This window comes from Aquarana catesbeiana, linkage group LG04, assembly GCF_042186555.1.
Source record: "Aquarana catesbeiana isolate 2022-GZ linkage group LG04, ASM4218655v1, whole genome shotgun sequence".
In the NCBI taxonomy this organism is placed as follows: domain Eukaryota; kingdom Metazoa; phylum Chordata; class Amphibia; order Anura; family Ranidae; genus Aquarana; species Aquarana catesbeiana.
Window position 1 is genome coordinate 470697282 of NC_133327.1, and position 27427 is coordinate 470724708.

Sequence of the window (27427 nt, forward strand, 5' to 3'; positions counted from 1 at the left end):
ACGCCCTGATCGCCCATTCATCTGAACGCTGCAGACCCCCATCGTATGGGATCACTCGGGGGGCTCCACACCGCATGGATTTGGCTGCATCTGGCACATCTCTCTCATCGTTTAAACTTTTCACTCATCCACTTGTCAGATCTTCAATGCCAAGGACTGAATGTGTCTGTAGTGTGGGTGATCACTTGCTGCAAGCCTCTGGTCCAAGAATTCTCTGAGATTACTCTTCGTGCATCAGGAGTATTGAAGGAATCCATGGGAGCACCTTTTCCACATTGGAGTCCCCGTTGCTGAGGACCATTTGTTTGGTGAGGAGAGCAGGAGAACAGTTCAGGAAATACATCATCTTCGGATATTTTCCACTGCTAGGCCTGTACTGACCCCCCTGAGTAAGGGCGGTCGCAGGCTTTCTGGTAAGCCTTTAATTTTACCATCTGGTGGTGGGCTGCACTAAAGGTGGATCATGCAATCCTGAACCCTGCAATAGCCTTTTTTGGATTTTTTTGGATTCATCCTCTCGTTTGAGACACTTATGAACTTTATTTTCTATTTTGCACTTTTTTCTTTGTGTACACCCTTTAAGGTATGGACTCACGTTTATAAGGGTTATCACTCATATGAATTTTATTATTTATGATGATACAAGTTTTGGGTGAATAATTCACATGTGTCCTTATTATTTATGTGCATTGTATCACTTTAAACCAGCGTTACACTGATTATAGTTTAGTATTACTTATTGACTCATGATAATTTTGTGGGTTCTGGTATATTTACATATATCAACATATGTGTTCTTCTTCACTGGTCCAGCGCTACACTGTTCTTTCTGTATATTCTATGTGCCCTTGTATTGGGGTTATTGTGTTTTAGCTGCAGGACTTCCTTCACGGTCCCCTATTTCAGTTTTTATTATCATTTATACTTAGCACCTAGCACAATTTCTTTTTCTTTTTGGTTCTAATATAATTTCTGGCCAAGCAATCCCAATGTTCTTATCTCTTACTTACCTTATCCAAAAAATATTTGAAATTTCATGTTTGTCTTCTGTTTTAAAACATTCTTTCTGGTTGCATCACTTCCTGTAGGTCAGCTCCCATCATTCTGTGTTTTTGCATCACAGAAAAGGGTGTGATAGGACATGTAGGGCGTGTCTGGACCACACCTCCCTCATTACAATACAACCATCTACTTCTTCCCTTAAGGTGACCATACACATTACAATCTGATTGTACAATCTCCTCAAGATCTACCATCAGCGATGTAGTGCAAGGGCCTGCCTGATTTTATTCAGATTGATAGATTGTTCAGGTGGGTCCATAGTTCTAGTAAATCTAAAGGAAATTGTACAGAGTTTGTACAAACAGATTGCATAGTGTTTGGCCACCTTTAAACAAGTACAGTACATAGGAGGGAGTGGATGGAGACACTCAGCTGTCAGGCCCCTTTCACATCTTCACATAGCGGGAACTCACATTCCCTCACATGTTTTTTTTTCCAGGGGGTCTCAAAGGAGTTTCAGAACTTTTTCTTAGAGCAGAACATGGTGCGTTTTTTACCCTGCTTTTTGTGCGTTTGCAGCGTGTTTCTGAAACGCACACCAAAACGCACATATTCTGTGCTGTTTGCCATGCATTTGGAAAGAATAGAGCCTCATCGTTCTTGTGTAAACACACAAATTTCACTTTCAGAACCCATTCACACCTAGCATAGTAGGAGTGCCTGTTTTTTGGCTTGTGTTTCCCGGGATACACATAGGGCAATGTAGCTCATGGGACATTTTGGCGTTATATAAGCTGGAATTTAGAGGGAAAAAAAAGGTGAACTTATTCTTTAAGTAAGTTTGATGGAATTTCACCCTTATGCCTGGTTATTCCAAATCAGTTTTTGTGTTTATGTTCTGGCTTTAAAACCGTTCTATATTAAAAAAACGCTCTATATTAACACCTAAATTATTTTATATATATTGTTTCACTGAATCACATTATTTTCCCTGCTTGTTTTATAGATCACAAGTTCTGCTGAAACAGAAGCAAAAACCCCTCAGGGACTTGTAAAAGGTCATGCTTACTCAATAACTGGCTTAGATGTGGTATGTAGCGTATCTATTTATTTATTTATTCATGTATACATATAACAATAATTAAAACAAACACATGCTATGTGGCTGTTAACCACTTCAATACCAGGCACTTTCACCCCCTTCCTGCCCAGGACAATTTTTGTTTTTCAGCGCTGTAACATTTTTAATGACAATTTCATGGTCATGCAACACTGTACCCAAATGAAATTTTGATAATTCTTTTCACACAAATAGAGCTTTCTTTTGGTGGTATTTGATCACCTCTGTGGTTTTTATTTTTTGTGCTATAAACAAAAAAAGAGCGACAATTTTGAAAAAACACAATATTTTTTACTTTTTGCTATAATAAATATCCCAAATTAAAAAAAATAAATAAATACATTTTCCTCAGTTTAGGCTGATATGTATTCTTCTACATATTTTTGGTAAAAAAAATTGCTATAAGCGTATATTGATTGGTTTGCACAAAGGTTATAGCGCCTATAAAATAGGTTATTGATTTATGGCATTTTTATTATTATTTATTTTTTTACTAGTAATGGCGATGATCTGCGATTTTTATCAGGACTGCGACATTGCGGCAGACAGATCGGACACTTTTGACACTATTTTGGGACCACTGACATTTATACACCGATCAGTGCTATAAATAGCCAATGATTACTGTATAAATGTCACTGGCAGTGAAGGAGTTAACACTAGGGGGTGATCAAGGGGTTAAATGTGGTACCTAGGATGTGATTCTAACTGTGGGGGGATGGGACTGACTGGGGGAGGAGACAGATCGGTGTTCCTATATACTAGGAACACACAATCTGTCTTCTCTCCTCTGATAGGATGTGGATCCCTGTTCCTGCTCTGTCATGAGCGTGCCAGGCGGACATCGCGGCCGCCGGGCACACGCATCGGCTCCTCGGTGACTATGCCAACGGGAAGCTGAGGATGTCATATGATGCCCGCCCAGGGTGGGAGTACCTATGGGCAGGTATTGAAGTGGTTAATAAAACACTGGTGATGAAATCCTATCTAATCTACTACTGTGATCCTGGTGATATTCTCTGGATATGCTGCTTTATGATTCTTTTTTTTTGTTCCATAAAGAGTTTATTATAAAGAAAAGCAAAATAACATGCACAAGAGTAATGTCAGGAACATACAAAATATAAGTGACAATATGGAAATTTAATAATGGGGTGGGTGGCGCTGCCCATCACCTGAAGAGTGAACCTCCAGGGGTGAATCACACTTTTCAGGTGAAGGTGCAAGTGCTAGATTATATACTTACGACAAAGAGTGTTGTGTACAAATAATAAAATTATTAATAAATCCAGTGTTTAAAGTGTGTAATCCCTAGGGTATATATATATAGGAAGGCCTGTTTACTGGCCTGAAATTATGGGAGGAGCCCGGAGGGTATTTAACCAGACCACCCACGATGGTCTGTGTTGGTTCCAGTGCGCGGTACCATGTCACCAGGCCGACTTTCCTAAACTCACCGCACGTTTGTGAGTTCCTACTCTTGAGATCCAGCGCGTCGCAGTTTCCCCGTTCGCGGTTCCAGAATTTCGACAGTTTCACTCGCTGTCGCACGTAGGAGCTATTGTTACCGTTTATAGAATCGAATTGTTATATTATCCGTACGGAGTCACTTACGGATCAAGTCGCATTAGCGGTGCACGGTCCCAAAACCTTGTTCCACACATCACCCCCCCCCGTACTAACCATACACCTTCTACGAAAAACCCCACTTTCATCTGAAACTGACTCTCTACACCTCTTACTGCACAAACACGCACCAACAGCGTGCTACTTTCATCCGATCCGAGTCCATTCGCATACCGGCTCAATGATTCGGATCCTCGGCATTACAACCCCACCAACCAATTCAAGTCCAGTCGTAGCACCGGCTCAATGATTCAGATCCTTACTAATACAACTTTCACCGACCCTTCTGAGTCCAGTCGCAAACTGGCTCAATGACTCGGATCCTCGGCATTTCAACCCCACCAACCAATCCGAGTCCAGTCGTAGCACCGGCTCAATGATTCGGATCCTCGCCAATACAACTTTCACCGACCGATCCGAGTCCAGTCGCAAACCGGCTCAATGATTCGCATCCTCGGCATTTCAACCTCACCAACCAATCTGAGTCCAGTCGTAGCACCGGCTCAACGATTCGGATCCTTGCCAATCCAACTTTCACCAACCGATCCAGTCCAGTTGCATACCGGCTCAATGATTCGGATCCTCGGCATTTCAACCCCACTAACCAATCCGAGTCCAGTCATAGCACCGGCTCAACGATTCGGATCCTTGCCAATCCAACTTTCACCGACCGATCCAGTCCAGTCGCATACTGGCTCAATGATTCGGATCCTCGGCATTTCAACCCCACCAACCAATCCAAGTCCAGTCGTAGCACCGGCTCAACGATGCGGATCCTTGCCAATCCAACTTTCACCGATCGATCCAGTCCAGTCGCATACCGGCTCAATGATTCGGATCCTCGGCATTTCAACCCCACCAACCAATCCGAGTCCAGTCGTAGCACCGGCTCAACGATTCGGATCCTTGCGAATACAACTTTCACCGACCGATCTGAGTCCAGTCGCAAACCGGCTTAATGATTCGGATCCTCGGCATTGCAACCCCACCAACCAATCCGAGTCCAGTCATAGCACCGGCTCAATGATTCGGATCCTCACCAATACAACTTTCACCGACCGATCTGAGTCCAGTCACAAACCGGCTCAATGATTCAGATCCTCGGCATTTCAACCTCACCAACCAATCCGAGTCCAGTCGTAGCACCGGCTCAACGATTCGGATCCTTGCCAATCCAACTTTCACCGACCAATCCAGTCCAGTCGCATACCGGCTCAATGATTCGGATCCTCGGCATTTCAACCCCACCAACCAATCCGAGTCCAGTCATAGCACCGGCTCAATGATTCGGATCCTTGCCAATCCAGCTTTCACCGACAGATCCAATCCAGTCGCATACCGGCTCAATGATTAGGATCCTTGGCATTTCAACCCCACCAACCAATCCGAGTCCAGTCGTATCACCGGCTCAACAATTCGGATCCCTCACAAACAAAACCATAAACACACACAACTCACACCATCTATTTTGTACCAATGCTGCGCACGGTTATTTCTACATAATCAAATTTCTGCTAAAACTTTCTTTCGCCTTTCAAAGGCTGCTTATTTGCAATCGCTGCAAACATTTTTCGAAATGGCTCTAAAAACAACCACCCATCTCCAGTAGCAACACGGCTACTCATCGATTCCTCTATTCCTTTCCCCTTTTTCAGGTCAGTAGAGTTCTCCAGTTGGTCCATCCTGCACCAGGTGTGGACAGTATCTTCCTCAGGTAAAAAAAAAAAAAAACTTGTCGAGGGCTTGCATCTCTTCACCAGGGGGCCAACTTCTGCCCCAAACAGCCCTTTAGCACTCCTTCTCTCTCAAAAAAAAAAAATCTTCCTATGTCACCCCTACTACAGGTTCCCGGTCGACCCAATTCTCAACCCCAAACCAAGACTCCACTACTAGGGCTTCAAGTCAGGTGCGTAATTCAAAGGGATCCCCCATTGCTTTTCAAAAAACACACTTTTCACGACATATATATACTTCACATACACAATTTGATTAATTTCCGAGGCGTTAGCAACTGTCACATACTTCTGTGCACTTCACTCAGTTTTCGAAGAGCGATCCGAGATCCTTCACCACGCAGACAAGGTCGCCTAACGTCCAGCTTGCTGGCAGTGCAAGCGTTAGCAGACCGAACATACGTCAATTAACTACAGATCGCAACATTCCTACTTAGAACACCAGACTTCAAACACCCGCCCCAGTCCGCCCTGGGGACTCTGGTTTATTAGTCTGTGCTGAGCACAGGCGACACCCGAGCTATCGGTTACCTAGCCAGTCACCTCCTGGCTCACCTCGGTTGTCACGCATTCTTTTGAGTTTTCTAAAATCACACTCAACAGCGCTCGTACGCAAACTAGCTGTCACTACGGCTGTCACTCCTTCTGCTATCCTTTAATTTTTCTTCTACCTTCCGTCTCATCTACCTGAAAATCTATCCCCTCCCACCTTTATAAACCTGTCTAAAACATATGCATTTCCCCCCCTATCTTAGCTGACGACATGTCGCAGGCCGACAGCGAGGACTTCGCCTCCACCCCGTCATCACCCGGGGCAGGCTCAGCAAACGACGGCTTACAGTCTCTCAGAGCTTGGACCATCCCCAAGCTTACAGCTGAACTACGGTGCAGGAGTATTCCCTACTCTTCCATTGCTAGGAAAGCTGAGCTCTTTAGGTTGCTGTTTCCTCCGGCAGTGGCAGCCCAACCAGGCACCCAGGCGTCACTACAGTCAAACTCCTCAGCGATTACTCAGCTGCACTCCTTGGTGACCACACTGTCGGCAGCAGTCACTGACGTCCAGACAAGAGTGGGAACCCTGGAGGTACATCAAGCTGCACCCCCACCATCTACAGTAACCACCGTCACCCCCATGCCTCTCCTTACAGGTACGCCCGACATCTGTACCTACGTCTTCCCCACACATCTCGTCCCAGCAGGCATCAGGAAGGACATCATGGATGGGAAGGACATTAACTTAGCATCCCTCCTCATCGCAGTACATGACTTGGCTGAAAACAAGTCCTATTCATGGGGGGACATTTCCGTCGTCCTGAAGGCTAAAGACCACAGGCTTACCTGCAAACTCAATATTGCAGAGTTTGTTCTAGCCTTTGGGATGTTCAGAGATGTACTATGCACGGTCAACCCCAACAGGAGGGAAGAGCTGGATCTATACTTACATGCAGTAGTGGATCTAGGTTATAAATATGGGGGATACTCATTTTATGACTATCACAGGTCATTTTCAGCTAAAGCAGCAGCCAGACTCTCCCAATTCCAGGCAACTACCAACTGGAGCACCATCGATACAGAGCTGTTCTGTCACCATTTTGCTGGCCTACGCTCCCTACCCTGCACTAACTGCCAGTCATATACACATATGGCTAACTGGTGCTCTGAGTCAGGTGGCAGACACCCCCCCAACTTTCCCTCCATCTCCAGTGCCAATCACTACCCAACGGCATTTACTCAGCTGTCCCAGGCAGACAGATTAGGACGACCCCGTGCACTAGGGGTAGCAACCTTATGCAATAATTTCAACTTCGGGGGTTGTAACTTCCCTCACTGCAAACTCCTTCATATCTGTCTCGCATGCCATAAAGCTCACCCCAGGTACACCTGCGGTATGAAACAGCCTAAACCTGCATGACTAAGCCGAGTGCACGTCGGATGGCTCGGGTTTTACCTCTCCTCACACCCAACACCTTCACTGGCAGCCTTCCTCATCCAGGGATTCACGACAGGCTTTCACACCGGACTTATCACACTCCGCAACACAACTCACGAGTGCAAAAACCTGTTTTCAGCTGCTACCGACGAGGAAGCCATCACCACCCTGCTGCAGACAGAACTAGACCGGGGGTATATGATCGGTCCCTTTACACATTCACCTTCCTCTGTATGGAGAGTCAGCCCTATCGGGCTTGTGAAGGGCAAGTTTTCAAATAAAATTTGTTTAGTCTATGATTTGTCCACGCCTCATTGTTCCCACATACCCAGTTTAAATTCCCTAATACCTTCAGAAGAGTTTTCACTTAAATATTCATCTGTAAACTCAGCTATTCAATCTATCATTTTTGCAGGAGTAGGCGCTTGGTTGTCTAAAGCAGACATCTCAGACGCATTCAAGTTGTTACCAATCGAGCCGTACCTAGGGCGATGGCACGGAATCAAATGGAAAGGCCTATACTATTTCACCACCAAATTAACTTTCGGCTCCAAAAGCAGCCGTGGCTATTTGACACTTTTGCTCAGTCCCTTTCCTGGATTCTGTCACAACACACATCCTGTCAGAAAGTGATTCACTACTTAGACGACTTCCTACTCATAGAGAAACCTAGCGAGCCCCCAGTTGACCTAAACAGCCTAAGAGAAATCTTCCACAATCTTAACGTGTCTTTAGCAGAAAAGAAAGTGGAAGGCCCGGCACAGATCGTCACTTTCTTGGGTATCATACTCAACACTCGCACCATGCAGGCTAGCCTGCCTCCCGACAAGTTGACCTGTATTAGGACAGTCATCCACACTTTCACTAATACTCAAAGCTGCACAAAAAAAGCAACTACAATCCCTCCTTGGCATGCTTAACTTTGCCATAAGGATCATCCTTTAAGGGCGATCCTTTGTCTCACGCCTCCTGGTGTTCCTCTCCCAGGTACGAGACCCTGACCAAATCTTTAAACTAGACGAGGCAGCTGTAGCTGACCTGGCCATGTGGGATGATTTTCTAACAAATTGGAATGGCATTTTGATGTTTATTCCGTCAGCATCTCCCACTTCACCTCAGATAATCACGGATGCCGCAGCCTCCACAGGCTTTGCAGCTATTTTTGGCCATCACTGGTTTGCAGCACCATGGCCACCAGAAATACTCTCGATCCCCGGTTTCAGTCAATCCTCATCGTTGTTTGAGATCTACCCCATTGTTGCAGCAGCCCAAGTCTGGGGCAACAGTTGGGCAGGACAAACAGTGACATTTTCCACAGATGATCAAGCCACAGCCAGTATTATAAATAAAGGTCGGTCCAAGTCCTTGGCCATCATGTCCTTCCTACGCAGGCTGGTGCAAATCTCACTAAGGCACCAATTTAACGTCCTCTGTGTCCATATCCCAGGCAAATGCAACACCTCGGCCGACCCTCTATCTCATCTTAACTACGCAACGTTCTTTTCGCAGGAACCTGGACCCGACCCAACCATGTCTGCTGTCCCACATTGGTCGCAGCTACCCCTGGATTGAAGCGACATATTTACGATGCCACTACTCTAATTAACCAGTCACTATCTCATAACACCCTGAAAGCCTACCGTACTGCCTGGAAGATCTATCACAGGTTTCTAGCTGCTAACCCCGGGGCAATACCAGGAGATCTCTATCACATCCTGGCCTTCATATCGTACTGCCACACTCAGCTGGCATTATCCTACAATACCATTAGACTCTTCCTAGCTGGCATCCAGCATTTCACCTCCTTACAGGATCTTACCAAACCATCTTTGTTCGCTGCCCATGCGGTCAGGGCCATCCTGCGCTTATCGGTCACCAGTGCCATGTTTCGAGATATGTCCAATATCCTTTCACGTTCCCCTTTGGGCTTATTGCCCAGCTTGGTCATCCAAGCAGCCATCTACCTGGCATTCTACGGCTTTTTATGGCCCAGCGAATTCACAGTCACTGGCCCCAGTCGTAGGATGTTACGTAGACGCCACCTCACGCGTCACCACAGTCACTTCACATTGCACCTCGAGGTGTCTAAAACGCAACAGTCCGGTCCGGGGGTTGACATCAAGCTCTTCAGAACTCACAATGCCTGGTGCCCCGTAACCATCTTAGATCAGCTATTAGCCCATCTGTCTGATTCCTCGCAGGACAGCCCATTGCTGTTTCCCGATCAGCCCTCTAAGTACCAACCAGTTCACTACTCACGTCAGGATCCTTCTGCGCAACTTAAGCCTTGACCCCAACCGCTTTTCTGGACACTCTTTCCGCATTGGAGCAGCCTCAGCAGCCTCACGAAACAGGGTCCCGGACCACGTGATCAGGAAAATGGGTAGGTGGAAATCCACCTGATTCGCTCGCTACATTCCCAATCTACAAGCAGAAATGTCACGAGCCTTTGGCAAGCTTGCCCTGTAATATGTCAGTAAACTAAATAAATCATTACCTCTCTAACCAAGTCTTCTTGCGCCCTTCTCTGGCATACCGCCCAGCAGATCTGGGTTTACCATACAGCAGGCCAGGGCACACTTCAGGTCTATTTTATGTTGTTAATCTTGTGACATGTTTATGTGCTTCATATCTCTCAGGACAGAGGGCTCCGACCATAAATAGGAAGGCCTGTTTACTAGCCTGAAATTATGGGAGGAGCCCGGAGGGTATTTAACCAGACCACCCACAATGGTCTGTGTCGGTTCCAGTGCGTGGTACCCACCCACCCATTCCCCTTCTCAGGGTACTTCTCTTCAAACAATTTCTCTACAGAAACATCCATTTACTTTTTTAGGGTATGCATCCTTCTCTGGCATACCACCCAGCAGATCTGGGTTTACCATACAGCAGGCCAGGGCACACTTCAGGTCTATTTTATGTTGTTAGTCTTGTGACGTGTTTATGTGCTTCATATCTCTCAGGACGGAGGGCTCCGACCATAAATATGTATATATATATATATATACCAAACCAATCACATGTAAATATTTAATAAAAATAATACGATATAAAAAATTTAAAAAGTAGGAGTGTATGTGTATCAAAAAAACTAAATCAGGAAAGTTCATCAAATTAATCCGTCAGATAAATTCCTCAACCAATTCCATCAGAAGAAAAAGTCTCTTTTTCATATAATCTCATATGTGTAAATAAATATACAGTATAATTAAGTCCAATCTAATGTCTGGGAAATTTTAAGCTTCTCTTATAAGCAAATAATTTCTTTGCGCTTAAAAGCACAAAAACAGCTCTCTTGTATAATGCCGGGAAAGCGCACTTGTATATCTCCAAGTAACACAGACACAGATGCTGGTATCACGTTGAGCTTAGCAGAATCCTGCCATTGAATACTCTACTGCTTTTATTTATGCTGTCAACATGAATAAACAAAGGAAGGTGGTAGCTTCAGAATCAGCCAATCAGACACTTGTATTCTTTCAAAAGAACCAATCACACACATGTATATATTCAAATAGAAATACAGTAGTGACGTGTGCAGATGGTCATGTGCAGAGCCATGTGGCAAGCGTCTCGTGAGACATAAAGTGTCTCACAATTTGAACACTAACTACATGGCTCTGAACACGATCGTGTGCACATTCCCACTGCTACCAATGATGCGAGCCATACTCTATCATGGCTCAGTGGGCCATAATTTTGTATGGTTATGCTATGGTTCCCATGTACGCACATTTGCTTACTTAGGAGTGTAGATGCAGTCGCCTTGAAGTGGCCAGTCCCTTGGTGAGGGATAAACAAACATCCTTAAAAGAGCAAACAAATCTGCCGCATCCACAGGAAGGTTTCCACAGCCAATGATCTTCCACCAACGACTGTATGTGCGAATACGCTCGCATGAGCGTATTACAGCAAAACTGACACTGGGGGACATCTGACAACATACATTAATAAAAATGTCCACAACAGTATCCAGAACCTTGGCAGTACCTGTAGTTACTGTATTCAAAGCGGTCGCCTTCTCCCTAGTACATCAAAACGGTAGGGTATCCTTTTGCTCTCCTACACAGAAGTTGTCTGAGGTTCCCAGGCCAAGAGGGGAGGCAGCAGCCCAGCCTATACCTAAGCGCGGAAACCTATAAATTATATATGAGTGACAATATGCACACTAATACAAGGATATGATACATAAAACGGCAAAAAAATGTATTAAACACATCCGATCTTTTGTAATTTTAATATGGCCACAAGAGAATATAAGTCAAAGCACATCAGGATACATGCTAGGTAATATACCATTGGTATGAAATAACATCAAGAGAAAGAGGAGGCATTAACCACTTGCCGATCGTGCACTGCAGCTTTAATGCTACAGTGCGGGCCAGCTGCGCAGAATCACATATATAATGATTCTGCTTATCTGGGTAGGGGGTGTGTGCACACTGTGCTGTGATTAGTCACAACACACGCTGATCAGCGGGTGACGGGCAGTGGATGACCGACGGCCCCCTCTGATCGGCAAGGAGAAAGACAGGACAGAGCGGGGATGTGCCAGTTTTTGTTTCCCTACGAAGCAGGGAATAAAACCTGGCACATCCCTTAGTAAAAGCAGCTCTCAGTACACACATAAAAACAATGGTTAGACACACATTTAACCCTTTGATCGCTCCAAAATGTTAACCTCTTCCCAACCAGTGTACAGTGTATAAGAAAATACCATCATTGCGTGACATATTTATTCAATTTATAAAAACATCCAGTGCTTTTATAAATTGAATAAATATGTTGCGCAATGATGGATTTTCTTATTACATGCCTGAGTGAAAGGGGAGATCATAATAATGTACATAGGATCCCTTGCGGATTGGATGATCACACTTATAATTGATGGTTATCTGGCGAGTGAGAATTCTGAATGGTGGAGGATTAAACACAATATTTACGGTGGACAGCATGCACAAGCACGGAACTTGATAATAATATATAAAGAAAAGTGATTGCATACTAGCAATCACAACATTGCATGGATGGACATTTTAGGTTAATGTTTTAGGATTTATGTTCTACTATTTGGAAACAGTACGCTGTGGTGTTGGTATATTTGTATATTGATATATATTGTGTTATAAATATATATATATATATATATATATATATATATATATATATATATATATATATATATTTACTAGTGAACACCACACTACAGTGGAGTCACTTTAGCTGCAGCTGACAACACAGGAATCAATTTTTAGTTTTTAAATCAGTTATTTTGCACCGGTGACACATGAGGGGTTATTTACTAAAGAAAAATCCACTTTGCACTGTAAGTGCACTTGAAAGTGCACTTACAGTGCACTTGGAAGTAAAGTTGCTGTAGATCTGAGGGAGATATGCAAGGAAAATAAAAAACAGCATTTTAGCTTGCACATGATTGGATGATAAACTCAGCAGAGCTTCCACTCATTTTAGATCTACCCCTTAGATTTAGAGCGACTGCACTTCCAAGTGCACTTTCAGTGCACTTTCAAGTGCACTTGCAGTGCAAAGTGGATTTGCCTTTTGTAAATAACCCCCATAGTGTGATAAGGCTATCTCATTTCTAAGTGTTCTTTGGCATGACAGTGTCCTCGGACTCTTTCAGGAGGTACTTTTTTCCCTCTTTGTGTCTGTTCATTTAAATTACAAAAGTGTGCTCATTCCAAAAGATACCAATGCCAAACCCAGGCATATCAATTGTTAATCCAATATCAAGATACAGGCATTGGGGCCCACAATCAGTACAAAATAAATGTTTTAATATAATATTAAAAAAAAATCCCTCCATGAATTATAGATAGGCACCAGACAATTCCACACTCCATCAGCCTTAAAGAAATATAGAGGTAGTTTATATGTATTTTGTAACGCTCTACCCTGGTGAACAACTTTGTTTCCAGTTTTTCTTGTTAAAATGTTTTAACAAAAAGTGCAGGAATATACATATTAATACTAGAAAACAAGATGGACATTGGGAAAACAAATTGTTGAAATTTAGGAAACGTACCAACATACCTGACTGGCATACAAACTTCAATCCAAAATAATTAGGATTTTTGTAATGGAATCACAAAAAGAATGTATGTGTACCCAACAAAACTCCCAAAACATATAAAATAGATTTTACTGTACAAAACCCCTGTGGAAAAACCCTATACGGGTATATAAAATACAATATTCGTGATAGAGTATACATTATACATGAAAATGACCACACTTCCATAGATCTCTACGCATTTCACGGATTTCACAATTTCTTCAGGATTAGGAACAAGGTAAGTGTAAAAAATATTGTATCAGCATCAGATGCCCAGGCATGGGTATCCAGAATGTACACACAACTAACACCCCCAAAATGGGAACAATAGATGGCCTTCCAGGTGTGGAGAACCCAACTGAGACACCGGCAGAGGCCAACCGAAAATGTAAATATTTGGGTAGAGTTACACCTGTCCCATAAATAGGGGATGTATATCACCACTGCCAGCCAGCTTATCCCTGCAGACTTCTGAGGGTAAAATCCAAACGTCCAACATTCACATACAAGCCATTAGTTTGTAAGCGGTAAAGTGGTCCTCCCCACTAAATGAATAGCCCAAAGCATAGGTGTGCACAGGGGGTGTGAAGGGTGTGCCCGGGCAAATCCTAATCCAGGGGCAGCTTAAAGGGGTTGTAAACCCTCCAGATTTTTCACCTTCATGCATTCTATGCATTTAGGTGGAACTTCAGTATTGTTTTCATCTTTCCATCTATTAAATCCTCTGCCCTTGTTGTTTTAACTTTGTTGTCTTGTCTGGAAAAAGGCCTAGGCTTCTGACATCATGCACAGCTCTCTCTCTCACTCTTTTGAGAGTTTGCCAGGAAGGGAGGGGGATGAGTCATAAGAGGGCCAATGAGAGCCGCAGAGCTGGAGGTGTGCTTCTGTACATCCAGGAAGTGAACAGGCATCAGCTTCAGCTTCCCATAGTTAAAATAGATGCAGCCAGTCTCAGTGGAGGGAGATTTCTGCAGCATATTTGGCAAGTACAGAATCACAGTATATATATAAAATAATATGCAAAGTGGTTGGAGGGAAGTTTCAGAATGGCAAAGATGTTTTTATTACAAATTATGTGAGCAGACTGCAGTTCCTCTTCAAGGTGAAACACCTTCTGTAGTGCAGCAGCCCCCCAGAGCCCCCCTTCTACTTACCTGAATCCGATCGTTCCAGCGACAGGGACAAGCACAGCAGTTTCAGCCGCTGTCTCAGGTCCTCATTGGCTCCCACTGCTGTCAACCAAATTCAGGTCCAAGGAAGCTGGGGGTGGGGCCAAATCCTGCTGTCTGTGTCAATGTACGCAGCAGCAGGAATCGGGAGCATACCTGCATGAGTGCCCCCATGGACAGCAGCTCTCCGTGGGGGCACTCGAGAAGAGGAGGAACAAGAAGCGCTGCTGGGGGACCCCAGAAGAGGAGGATCGGGACCACTCTGTGCAAAACCCTTGCATAGAGCAGGTAAGTATGACATGTTTGCTATTTTAAAACCCCTTTAACCACTTGCCCACTTGGCAATTAAACCCCCTTTCTAATCAGACTCATTTTCAGCTTTTAGTGCTCTCACATTTTGAATGACAATTACTCAGTCATGCAACACTGTTACCCATATGAAATGTTTGACCTTTTTTTCCACACAGATAGAGCTTTCTTTTGGTGGTTTTTTAATCACCACTGGGTTTTTTGGGGTTTTTTTTGTGCTATAAATAAAAAAGACTGAAAATTTTGTTTAAAAAAAAAAAAATGAAATTTTCTTCATTTCTGTTATAATATTTAGCAAATTTGTCATTTTTCTTCATAAATTTTGGCCAAAATTTATACTGCTTTATATCTTTGGTAAAAATAACAAAAATCAGTGTATATTATTTGGTCTTCGTGAAAGTTATAGAGTCTACAAGCTATGGTGCCAATCACTGAAAATTGATCACACCTGATGTACTGATGACCTATCTAATTTCTTGAGACACTTAGGCCGGGTTCACGCTAGTGCGACAAATGCTCCAACATTGGGAGCTCATGTCGCATGACGTGTTAAATCAATGTTTCCCTATGGGAGCCGTCTTAAGTCGGTCCGACTTAGAAAATGCTCCCTGTACTACTTTGGTCCGACTTTGATCCTACTTCAGCCCATTGACTATCATTGAAGTCAGATCAAAGTCAGATCACCGTCTTGCATGATCCGACTTTGGCATGTGACTTGTGCTCAGATGATCTTAAGGGGGAACTCTGTGGCAAATTTTAAATAAAAAACCGGCATGGGTTCCCCCTCCAAGAGCATATCAGGACCTTGGGTCTGGTATGGATTTTAAGGGGAACCCCCTACACTGAAAAAACGGCATGGGGGTCCCCCCAGATCCATATCAGACCCTTATCCCAACACGCAGCCTGGCCAGTCAGCGAGCGCCCCCCCAAACCGTACCAGTTCTCATGCCCTCAACATGGGGGTGGGTGCTTTGGGGTGCTCCGGGTTCTTCTCCCGCTCTCCGGTATCGTCTGCTGGGCTCCCCCGCTATCTTCTGCTCTTTTGCCCGCTCTTTTGCTAGCGGTGGCCCGGTCTTTTCCCGGTCTTTTCCTATGTGAATGGGTAGGGGTACGATGTACCCCATACTCATTATTAAAGGGGGCTCCCAGATTGCCTCCCACCCGCAGACCCCAACAACCAACAGCCAGGGTTGTCAGGAAGAGGCCCTTGTCCTCATCAACATAGGGACAAGGTGCTTTGGGGTGGGGGGGTCGCAGGGCCCCCCCGTCCCAAAGCACCCACCCCCCATGTTGAGGGCATGCGGCCTGGTACGGTTCAGGAGGAAGGGGGCCTCTCGTTCGTCCCCACCCACTTTCCCGACCTGCCGGGCTGCGTGCTCGGATAAGGGTCTGGTATGGATTTTGGGGGACCCCACGCCGAAAAAAATGGTGTGGGGGCCCCCCAAAATCCATACCAGATAGAAGGGCCTGGTATGCTCTTTGAGGGGGAACCCATGACTTTTTTTTTAACATTTTGCGTGGAGTTCCCCCTAAAGATTCATACCAGACACAGTGCCTGGTATTGTCGGGGATCAAAGTCAGACGCATGTCGGACTTCAAGTCACAGGGCAAAGTTGGATCCAAAGTGGTACGACTGTTGAGTTGTACCAGTCTGAACCCGGCCTTAGGCTACTTTCACACTGGGGCGGTGAGGGCGTCAGCAGTAAAGCGTTGCTAGTTTTAGCGGTGCTTTACCGTCGTTATAGCGGCACTTTTCGGCTGCTAGCTGGGCTCTTTTAACCCCCGCTAGCGGCCGAAGAAGGGGTTAATAGTGCCTATGTAGCGCCGCTGCCGAAGCACTTTGCAGGCGCTTTGGCAATGCTGCCTATGTTTTCCAATGAGCAGGGGCAGTGGAGGAGCAGTGTATACACTGCTCCTCCACCGCACCAAAGATGCTGCTTGCAGGACTTTTTTTTAACATCCTGCAAGTGCACTGCTCCAGTGTGAAAGCACTCAGGCTTTCACACTGGAGTGACAGGAGAGGCACTATTTGTAGCGCTAAAATGCCTGTAAAGCGCCTCAGTATGAAAGTGACCTAACAAGGAAAGCAAGGAAAGTACAAATACCCCCAAATGACCCCTTTTTGCAAAAAGTAGACATTCAAAGGTATTTTTTAAGAGGCATGGTGAATTTTTTAAAGTTGTAATTTTTCCCCACAATTCTTTGCAGAATTAAGTTTTGTTTTTTTTCACAAAATTGTCATATTAACAGGACATATCTCACACACAGCATTTGCATACTTGCAACTACACCCAAAAAACACATTCTACTACTCCTCCTGAGTATGGCGATACCACGCGTGTGAGACTTTTACGCAGCCTGGCTACATAAAGAGGCCCAACAGGCAAGGAGCACCATCAGGTGTACTAGGGATATAAATTACACATTTAATTTCTTGACTACCTTTTACATTTTTAAAGGCCCTGGAGCACCAGGACAATGGAAACGCCCAAAAAATTACCCCATTTTGGAAAGTAAACACCCCAACATATAATCTATGAGGTATAGTGAGTCTTTTGAACCTGTCTTTTTTTTCCCACACGTTTTTGGAAAATGTGGAAAATGTGCTGCCTTTGTTACTTTATGGCTGTACTATGTGTTACGGACTGCAACACAGTACAGCCATAACAAAGCCTATACGCAACAGCTATGTGACACACTGTGACAGAGCAATAGAGCACCTGTTGTGCTGTGTGATTATCCTTATGCTAACGATCAAAAGGCACAGTGAGATGCTACTTTACATTTGCATTTGGGGGGGGCAGTAAAAACATGCAGGTTAGCTAACCACTCCCCTTTAACCATGTTTTAAAACAGCGCTGGGACCATGCTGCAAATGTGTGTGGCAGGAAGTGAATACATTTGTAAAGGCAACCAAACAGCCTAAAGCCGCCCGACCACTTACATAACTGTTTCACTGTATGCCCCCCTCTACTTCAAGACAAATATGTATTTTGTTTTTAGGCGGGGTTGGGGTCGAGAGCAGGGGTCAAAGAGACCCTGTCAAGTAGGCTGTACGGGGCCCCATAATTCTAACAGTGACCCTGCCAACAGTGTAACCCACATAGCAAAGTACTTACGTTCAGCCTCATTATTTTCAGCCTGCGCCTGTTGTACAAGTGCACTGCAATCTCATTCTTAAAGCTGGATCCATACAGGTCTGAAAGACTGAGTATGGAACAACCGCAGGGTATAAATGCCACATCTGATGCTGCTAATTTGGTTTGTGTATCTACACATCAATGACCTCTGGTCATAAAAGTTTTCCATCCATCACCAGGACTGCATTGTAATATTCGGTGCACTCCAAATAACTTGCTGCTCCATGTTTGAAATGAGAACCAGAGCTAAAAATTACAAAGGTCTGTCTAGAAGGCTGCAGTTGGATTTTTAGACCCACACAAACATACCAATTTAGACATAAGCTAATTAATCTATCAGTATTAACCAAAAATAAATATGATGTGTTCCTATAACATTTATATTAAAACCGCTGCAACCTCTTGTGAGACACACACAACAACATACAATTCAAAAAATAAGTTGTGCTGGTTAAAAGTGGTCAAAGTGAAAATGACATATGAGTGAAATACAACAAAAGAATGAACAATTCTATGAACAAATAATGATGCAAAATTGTGCTTTTGCTGAAATGAACACTATAGATTCCTCAATGGAAAAAAGACCAAGAAAGTTCATATACTGGATCTGATGTATTAATATATTCCTCCACAGTGGTATACAGGCATAACACCACTAGAAAAGTGCCCAATAGAATATAACCTCTGTACACACTGCCGCTTACCGGAAGTAGATGATCTCCTATTACAGGAGATCAAATGTGCTTTTGGCTTATTCCCCCGCCTTGGCTCTTTGTACAAAATGCCACTACCCCCAGCATTATCACCATACAAACGGCCTTAAGTGCAGATGTATTCCATAGAACCTCATAAAAATACAATGAAAGCTGACATAGTGTAAATCCTAATTTATTGGGTAAAAGAAAGGGCAAGATTGCACTTACATTTCAGAAGTTAAAAAACAGCTTGTTTGTTTAAGAATCGAGCCGGAGGGCTCTAGATAGCAGCCCGTTGCTTCTGGGATCTGTGTACAGTGGTGATGTCAGCACGTCGCTCCTCCCTACGTACGTTTCATCACACACCTGATGTCGTCCTGGGGCACGGGCGGTGTACTGACTCACCACCTTTTATACTTATCACAATATTACTTCCGCCCTGTTACGAGCTCCCAGTGTCATCTGTTCCACATCCGCCATATTTGAACATGGCAGATGCCCATATCTGATGGTTAAAACATCCTATTTAGCAGCACTACTTCTGCCATCCCTAGTATGGGCCAATGCCCTCCCCTAAGAGCGTTGGTAAGTATCTGAATAACTGAGCAGACTATAAATCTTGATATCTATGTGACGGTATAATTAGGAAGTCTAAATAGCAATAAAATTAAAATTAAAATATAAGCGGAGAAAAAATAATATATACACTCAGTCTCACAATACATAACGGAGCTGTTTAGACCAAAAGATCTTACAAACAGCCCCACTGTCATGATGTGAAGCCCGAATAAAAAATTAAAAAATGTTAGACCCGGAATAATTAATAATGAAATTAAATTAGTTGACTAGTGAAAAATAAAATTATTCTGCACCTAAACATTTAGCATATGAGGAAAAATCAATTGGTTAACCCTTCAGTACCATGCTATGCTGGTAATATACACCTCCCTGAATGTAAAACAGGGATTAATAATTTAGACATCACGGGTAGGGATGAGCCGAACACCCCCCTGTTCGGTTCGCACCAGAACATGCGAACAGGAAAAAAATTCGTTCGAACACGCGAACGCCGTTAAAGTCTATGGGACACGAACATGAATAATCAAAAGTGCTAATTTTAAAGGCTAATATGCAAGTTATTGTCATAAAAAGTGTTTGGGGACCCGGGTCCTCCCCCAGGGGACATGAATCAATGCAAAAAAAAGTTTTAAAAACGGCCGTTTTTTCAGGAGCAGTGATTTTAATAATGCTTAAAGTCAAACAATAAAAGTGTAATATCCCTTTAAATTTCATACCTGGGGGGTGTCTATAGTATGCCTGTAAAGGGGCGCATGTTTCCTGTGTTTAGAACAGTCTGACAGCAAAATGACATTTGGAAGGAAAAAACTCATTTAAAACTACCGCGGCTATTGCATTGCCGACAATACACATAGAAGTTCATTGATAAAAACGGCATGGGAATTCCCCACAGGGCAACCCCGAACCAAAATTAAAAAAAAAAAATGATGTGGGAGTCCCCCTAAATTCCATACAAGGCCCTTCAGGTCTGGTATGGATATTAAGGGGAACCCCAGCCAAAATTTTAAAAAAAAATTGACGTGGGGTTCCCCCTAAATTCCATACCAGACCCTTCAGGTCTGGTATGGATTTTAAGGGGAACCCCGCGCCAAAAAAAAAAAAAAAAAACGGCATGGGGTCCCCCTAAAAATCCATACCAGACCCTTATCCGAGCACGCAACCTGGCAGGCCGCAGGAAAAGAGGGGGGGACGAGAGTGCGGCCCCCCCCCCCTCCTGAACCGTACCAGGCCACATGCCCTCAACATTGGGAGGGTGCTTTGGGGTAGCCCCCCAAAACACCTTGTCCCCATGTTGATGAAGACAAGGGCCTCATCCCCACAACCCTGGCCGGTGGTTGTGGGGGTCTGCGGGCGGGGGGCTTATCGGAATCTGGAAGCCCCCTTTAACAAGGGGACCCCCAGATCCCGGCCCCCCCCCTGTGTGAAATGGTAAGGGGGTACAAAAGTACCCCTACCATTTCACTAAAAAACTGTCAAAAATGTTAAAAATGACAAGAGACAGTTTTTGACAATTCCTTTATTTAAATGCTTCTTCTTTCTTCTTTCTTCCTTCATCTTCTTCTTCTTCTGGTTCTTCTGGCTCTTCTGGTTCTTCCTCCGGCGTTCTCGTCCAGCATCTTCTCCGCGGCGTCTTCTATCTTCTTCTCCTCGGGCCGCTCCGCACCCATGGCATGAGGGGAGGCTCCCGCTCTTCTCTTCATCTTCTTCTCATCTTCTTCTCTTCTTCATCTTCTTCTTCATCTTCTTCTTCTTCTTCCTTCTTCTCTTCTTCCTGTCTTCTCCGGGCCGCTCCGCAGCCATGCTGTGGCATGGAGGGAGGCTCCCGCTGTGTGACGGCGTCTCTTCGTCTGACGGTTCTTAAATAACGGGGGGCGGGGCCACCCGGTGACCCCGCCCCCCTCTGACGCACGGTGACATGACGGGACTTCCCTGTGGCATTCCCCGTGACGTCACAGGGAAGTCCCTCAAGTCACCGTGCGTCAGAGGGGGGCGGGGTCACCGGATGGCCCCGCCCCCCGTTATTTAAGAACCGTCAGACGAAGAGACGCCGTCACACAGCGGGAGCCTCCCTCCATGCCACAGCATGGCTGCGGAGCGGCCCGGAGAAGACAGGAAGAAGAGAAGAAGGAAGAAGAAGAAGATGAAGAAGAAGATGAAGAAGAGAAGAAGATGAGAAGAAGATGAAGAGAAGAGCGGGAGCCTCCCCTCATGCCATGGGTGCGGAGCGGCCCGAGGAGAAGAAGATAGAAGACGCCGCGGAGAAGATGCTGGACGAGAACGCCGGAGGAAGAACCAGAAGAGCCAGAAGAACCAGAAGAAGAAGAAGAAGATGAAGGAAGAAAGAAGAAGCATTTAAATAAAGGAATTGTCAAAAACTGTCTCTTGTCATTTTTAACATTTTTGACAGTTTTTTAGTGAAATGGTAGGGGTAAGTACCCCCTTACCATTTCACACAGGGGGGGGGCCGGGATCTGGGGGTCCCCTTGTTAAAGGGGGCTTCCAGATTCCGATAAGCCCCCCGCCCGCAGACCCCCACAACCACCGGCCACGGTTGTGAGGATGAGGCCCTTGTCCTCATCAACATGGGGACAAGGTGTTTTGGGGGGCTACCCCAAAGCACCCTCCCAATGTTGAGGGCATGTGGCCTGGTACGGTTCAGGAGGGGGGGGGGGCCGCACTCTCGTCCCCCCCTCTTTTCCTGCGGCCTGCCAGGTTGCGTGCTCGGATAAGGGTCTGGTATGGATTTTTAGGGGGACCCCATGCCGTTTTTTTTTTTTTTTTTTGGCGCGGGGTTCCCCTTAAAATCCATACCAGACCTGAAGGGTCTGGTATGGAATTTAGGGGGAACCCCACGTCAATTTTTTTTTTAAATTTTGGCTGGGGTTCCCCTTAATATCCATACCAGACCTGAAGGGCCTTGTATGGAATTTAGGGGGACCCCCACATCATTTTTTTTTTTTTATTTTGGTTCGGGGTTGCCCTGTGGGGAATTCCCATGCCGTTTTTATCAATGAACTTCTATGTGTATTGTCGGCAATGCAATAGCCGCGGTAGTTTTAAATGAGTTTTTTCCTTCCAAATGTCATTTTGCTGTCAGACTGTTCTAAACACAGGAAACATGCGCCCCTTTACAGGCATACTATAGACACCCCCCAGGTATGAAATTTAAAGGGATATTACACTTTTATTGTTTGACTTTAAGCATTAATAAAATCACTGCTCCTGAAAAAACGTCCGTTTTTAAAACTTTTTTTTGCATTGATCCATGTCCCCTGGGGCAGGACCCGGGTCCCCAAACACTTTTTATGACAATAACTTGCATATAAGCCTTTAAAATTAGCACTTTTGATTTCTCCCATAGACTTTTAAAGGGTGTTCCGCGGCATTCGAATTTGCCGCGAACACCCCAAATTGTTCGCTGTTCGGCGAACTTGCGAACAGCCAATGTTCGAGTAGAACATGAGTTCGACTCGAACTCGAAGCTCATCCCTAATCACGGGTATCGAACATCAAAAAGAGAAAAAATTGAGTGTAATACTATACCCAATAAAAAAGAGAAAAATAAAGGGAAAAATTCATGGGGAAATGAATAACCTACACTGGCTATTGCAGGATATATGACCAGTCTAATACATCCTGACCTTCCAATCACAATCCCCAATGTATTAACCCTAGGAGACACTCTTATGCCGCGTACACACGATCTCACATTCCGACAACAAAATCCTGGATTTATTTCTGACGGATGTTGGCTCAAACTTGTCTTGCATACACACGGTCACACAAATGTTGTTGAAAATTCCAAACGTCAAGAAAGCGGTGACGGTTAATATACACTTGGGATTTCAGTTGTGCACGGAGGGAGGGGCTCTTGTGGGCATTGAGCTGGTGCCGATGCTGAGCCCGTGAAGCCTGAGAGGCTTCCCCCTGTGATGCAGGTCTTGGTGGAGGCCGCTTCCTGGTCCCCCCACCAACCCCCCGCCCTAGTACCTTAGCTCGCTGTGGTCGTGGTGGACGGTGCTACTGTCAGCGGTTGACGAGGTAATGAGCGGAGAGCTCCCGCCCAACTGGCGTGTGGGAAGCGAGCCCGGTCTCTGGCGTAGTCCGAGGTGTCCGTGGAAGCCAGGGTGATCCGCAGCCCTGGGACCAGATAATGGAGCGCGAGCTGGGAGCTCACACACGCTCAGCTCAGCGGCGTGGAGGACAATCGGCGGTTTAGAGCAGCTGGAGATGAGATCCCGGCAAATGTCAGTCAGTGTAAGTGAGCTATGGGACGTGCAGTAAACAGCGACCCCCCTACACACCAGAATTGTGGTAACGACAAGTAAATTGACTGTTAATGCTAATGCTGAAGGAGATCTCTGTGCAATATACAAAATGAAAGAATACTGTTTGCTGACTGTGGATAGTTATATGCACACCAATGTTTGGGCTTCTCAGAACTGCTACACAGACTGTTTTTGGTACACAAGCTATAAAATTGTACATTTAAACTATACATAGATTATAGATATCACAATTGGAAGTGGAAACAAGTCTGAGTGGGAAAAACAGCCTGCGAATGAGGGGGAGAGGAGCGATGTGGCATTGCAAACAATAGGGTTTTCTGACTACACAGGCGGGTGCAGGCGGGGTGCGTAATACTGCTCCCGGTTAATAAAGTAAAGTGCTAAGGTCTGACCAGGTTACACAAGGGACCAGGAAAGAGGAAAGAGGCACTCCAAGAACTATCTTTAACTATACCACAGAAGCTAACGGTCAAATTGTGTCGGTATTATGTCGGTATGAAATAAAAACACGCGACTAGAGATCTCAAAGGCACAAGTTGCATATATCCACACAAGAGGTTGCAGTCGCAGCAGTTTGTAGTAGCGGAGAAAGACCTGAACTTTCACTTGTATAAGACTGAGTTTTCCTACAAATTCATTCATAACATATTCGGGAGACTATAGCTGGATTAAACAGCATAGAGAAAATTATCCCACCCCCACTCCCCACCCGGGAATGTGATAAAGGAAGATTAAGCTGGAAAAAAAAGTGATATAAACTAGTTTAGAAGTCAGAAAGAAGAAATGAGGGGTAAATCAACGAAGTGGGCCGCAGCTAACCCACCTAGAATAAGTGCTAGCCCGGGAACCATTAGAAAGTATATGGTACAGGAGGGCGGCAAAGAAAGTCCGGGTAAACAAACGGGGACTAAAAGTAAAACCCCTGAGGGAATTTCAAAGACGGGACTGAGAAAGCAGTTGGTTGAGATAGACACCCCTATTGCAAGCAGCAAGATATTAGAGGAAGAAGTAACAATGGAACCCAAACAAAAAAAACAGCTACCAACAAAGGATGAAATGGTGGAAATGTTTGCGAGGGTGGAAACATTTATAAAAGGAGAAATAGCAACCCTACATGAAGATATGAATCATATGCTAAAAAGGGTGGAAGAGGCGGAAACTTTGCAGGGGGATGAGATAAAAAGGCTTAAAGACCAGATGGATGAGATGCAGAAAGAGCAGAGGAATTTATTGTACAAAATAGAGTACCAAGAGAACCGAAATAGAAGGAAAAACCTCCAGATTAGAAGCCTTCCAGAGATACAAGGAGAAAAGGAGGAACTGCAAGAAAAAAATAGATAAAATCTTTGGTCATATGATAAGTACATCTGATGCAAGCAGCAAAATAAAGTTTGAAAGAATCCACAGGATCAGAAAGCCTGCAGAAATGGCAGGTGACGTCCCAAGAGATGTTATCGCAAGATTCCACAACTTCCAAGACAAAGAAAAGATAAAGGCTTGTCTGAAAATAACCAACCGGCAAAGTATGGGGAGACAACCCTGCAGACCTTCCCAGACCTGGCAGCTGAGACACTGACCAGGAGAAGAACCCTGAAACCCTTATTAGATCAGCTCAAATGGCATAATGCTCAATATTCATGGGCTTCCCCGCCTGCTTAATCGGACCCAAAGAAGGCGGATCTGCAACTCTAATGCCGCGTACACACGGTCGGACATTTCGTCTACAAAAGTCCAACGGACGCTGACGGACTAAAGCTGGCTGGTAATCCGATCGTGTGTGGGCTTCTCCGGACTTTCAACGGACTTTTTTAGCCTCAAATCCGACGGACTTTAGATTTGAAACATGCTTCAAATCTTTACGTCGTAACTACGACGGACCCCGAAGTCCGCTCGTCTGTATGCTAGTCCGACGGACAAAAAAACGACGCATGCTCATAAGCAAAAACTAAACGGAAGCACTCGGTCTAGTAAAACTAGTGTTCGTATTGTAGGTAGCACATTCCTCACGCTGCAAAATCTGTGATCGTTGAATGCAGCGCATTTAATGTCTTCTTTACGAATGCTATAAAGAACGAAGATGTTTTGCTGTTCATATTCAAACAGAGTTCTCCCAAACAGATTTCTGGATTCTTTTTCTCTTTGATCTCATAAATGACATGGTATGCTTTTTCAAAACAATGTTTCCATACTAATAATACTTTTTAAACTTTTTTTTTTTTTTGGTGGAGTCATCTTTTCTTGTAATTTTTATCCAGATATTTATTTTATGATTGTTGTGGAACTTTTTTTCTGTTTATCTCTAAATTTTTTTGTAAAGTTACCACAGGGAACCCATTTTTATATATTTTTTTAAAATTCTTTTTAATGTTTGTAAAGTTACCACAAAGAACCCTTTATAATTTTTGTTTTTATAGTGATTTGTTATTTTTTTTATATAAAGTTAACCCAAAGAACCGTTTTTGGTTATGTATCTTTTTTTTTTTAAATACTTACCACTCGAACATTATTAACATTATTTTAATCTATTTTTGTTGTGTTTTTGCAAAATCAATGAGATTGTTGTCCCTTGTTAATTTAAAACATTGTGTCTAAAATCTATGATTTAAAATAAAAAACCTAAACTCAAAAAATATCCATTTATTTATGGTCTAAATAAAATAAAGAGGAAGTCAACGCTGGAAAAAGTATGTGTACAAGAAAATGGGGATCTTGAGGAGTCCATATAAGAGGGAGCACAATCTGGTCCAAGAATCCCAGAGATCAACAGCACCAGCAGATGATATAGATGTCCCCAGACTGTGGTACTACAACAGCCTGCGTCTTCTGTCAGACCAGACTGAACCCAAGTCATCACTTTCTTCTCTTCCCTGCAGCCTTTCCTCCATGCTGCCCTGCAGCCTTCCCTGCAGCCTTCCCTGTAGCCTTCTTTGGAGGCTGTGGCTCTGGTGTTTCAGTTGTGGCAGGAGGAGGAGGGGGGGCTGCCTCATGTAGTTGGGTGTTTCGTGTTAGCGTGCCCTGCAGCCCCTTCTGGATTGTTTCCCCAAATAGTCGCTCACAAATGAGGCGCTGCTCCCAATCCATTTGAAGAAGCCTGCTGGCTAAGTAGCAGCCATAGGACTCTTCCGCTTCGGGGGGGCACTTCAAAAAACGGGTGGCCTCTTGCATGAGGCGCAGGGATGCCTCCTGTGTGACCGTCCCGTTCCTGGCCCTTTTTTTGGGAAGGTGGAGGGGAAGCACTTGTGATTGGGTCATGCTCCTACTGGGCCCAGCCACCTCACTTGGCCCAGCCACCTCACTTGGCCCAGCCACCTCACTGGGACCAGCCACCTCACTGGGACCAGCCACCTCCTGCCTGACACTGGGCCCAGCCTCCTCCAGGATGATGGAGAATCCGCCCTCCTCCAGGCTGTCCATGGGCCCGGTCTCCTCCTGCCTGCCACTTTCCACACATTCCTCCTGGATGGACTCATCCTGTGTATAAAAAAAGGACATAGTTTTATTTATTTATTTGGGGTTCATCAATGCCACACAATTTGCTTCTCATGACTAGCAAATTCAATGTGAATACATCTCTTTAATAAAAGAGTCTAATCAGACACCCTAATTTTTTATAGCAGGTGCCAAACATATTTAGCCACTCCTGTCAATTGATATGTATACACAATTTTGAGGCCAAAATTATTTTAGACAATTATAACATCCAGTTAACATCATTAATATTAGTACAGTAAATATTTGTTAATATAATTTACCTGACTC

General features: G+C 44.5%; 1 protein-coding gene across 3 annotated transcripts in view; it reads left to right on the forward strand.

Moving 5' to 3' along the window:
* CAPN9 (calpain 9) overlaps nucleotides 1-27427 on the forward strand; it is a 1322409-nt gene that overhangs the window by 385256 nt on the left and 909726 nt on the right. For all 3 annotated transcript variants that reach the window (XM_073627588.1, XM_073627590.1, XM_073627589.1), the window contains exon 6: nucleotides 2009-2092. In XM_073627588.1, coding sequence (XP_073483689.1) covers nucleotides 2009-2092 — 84 coding nt within the window. The remainder of the gene's footprint in view (nucleotides 1-2008; nucleotides 2093-27427) is intronic.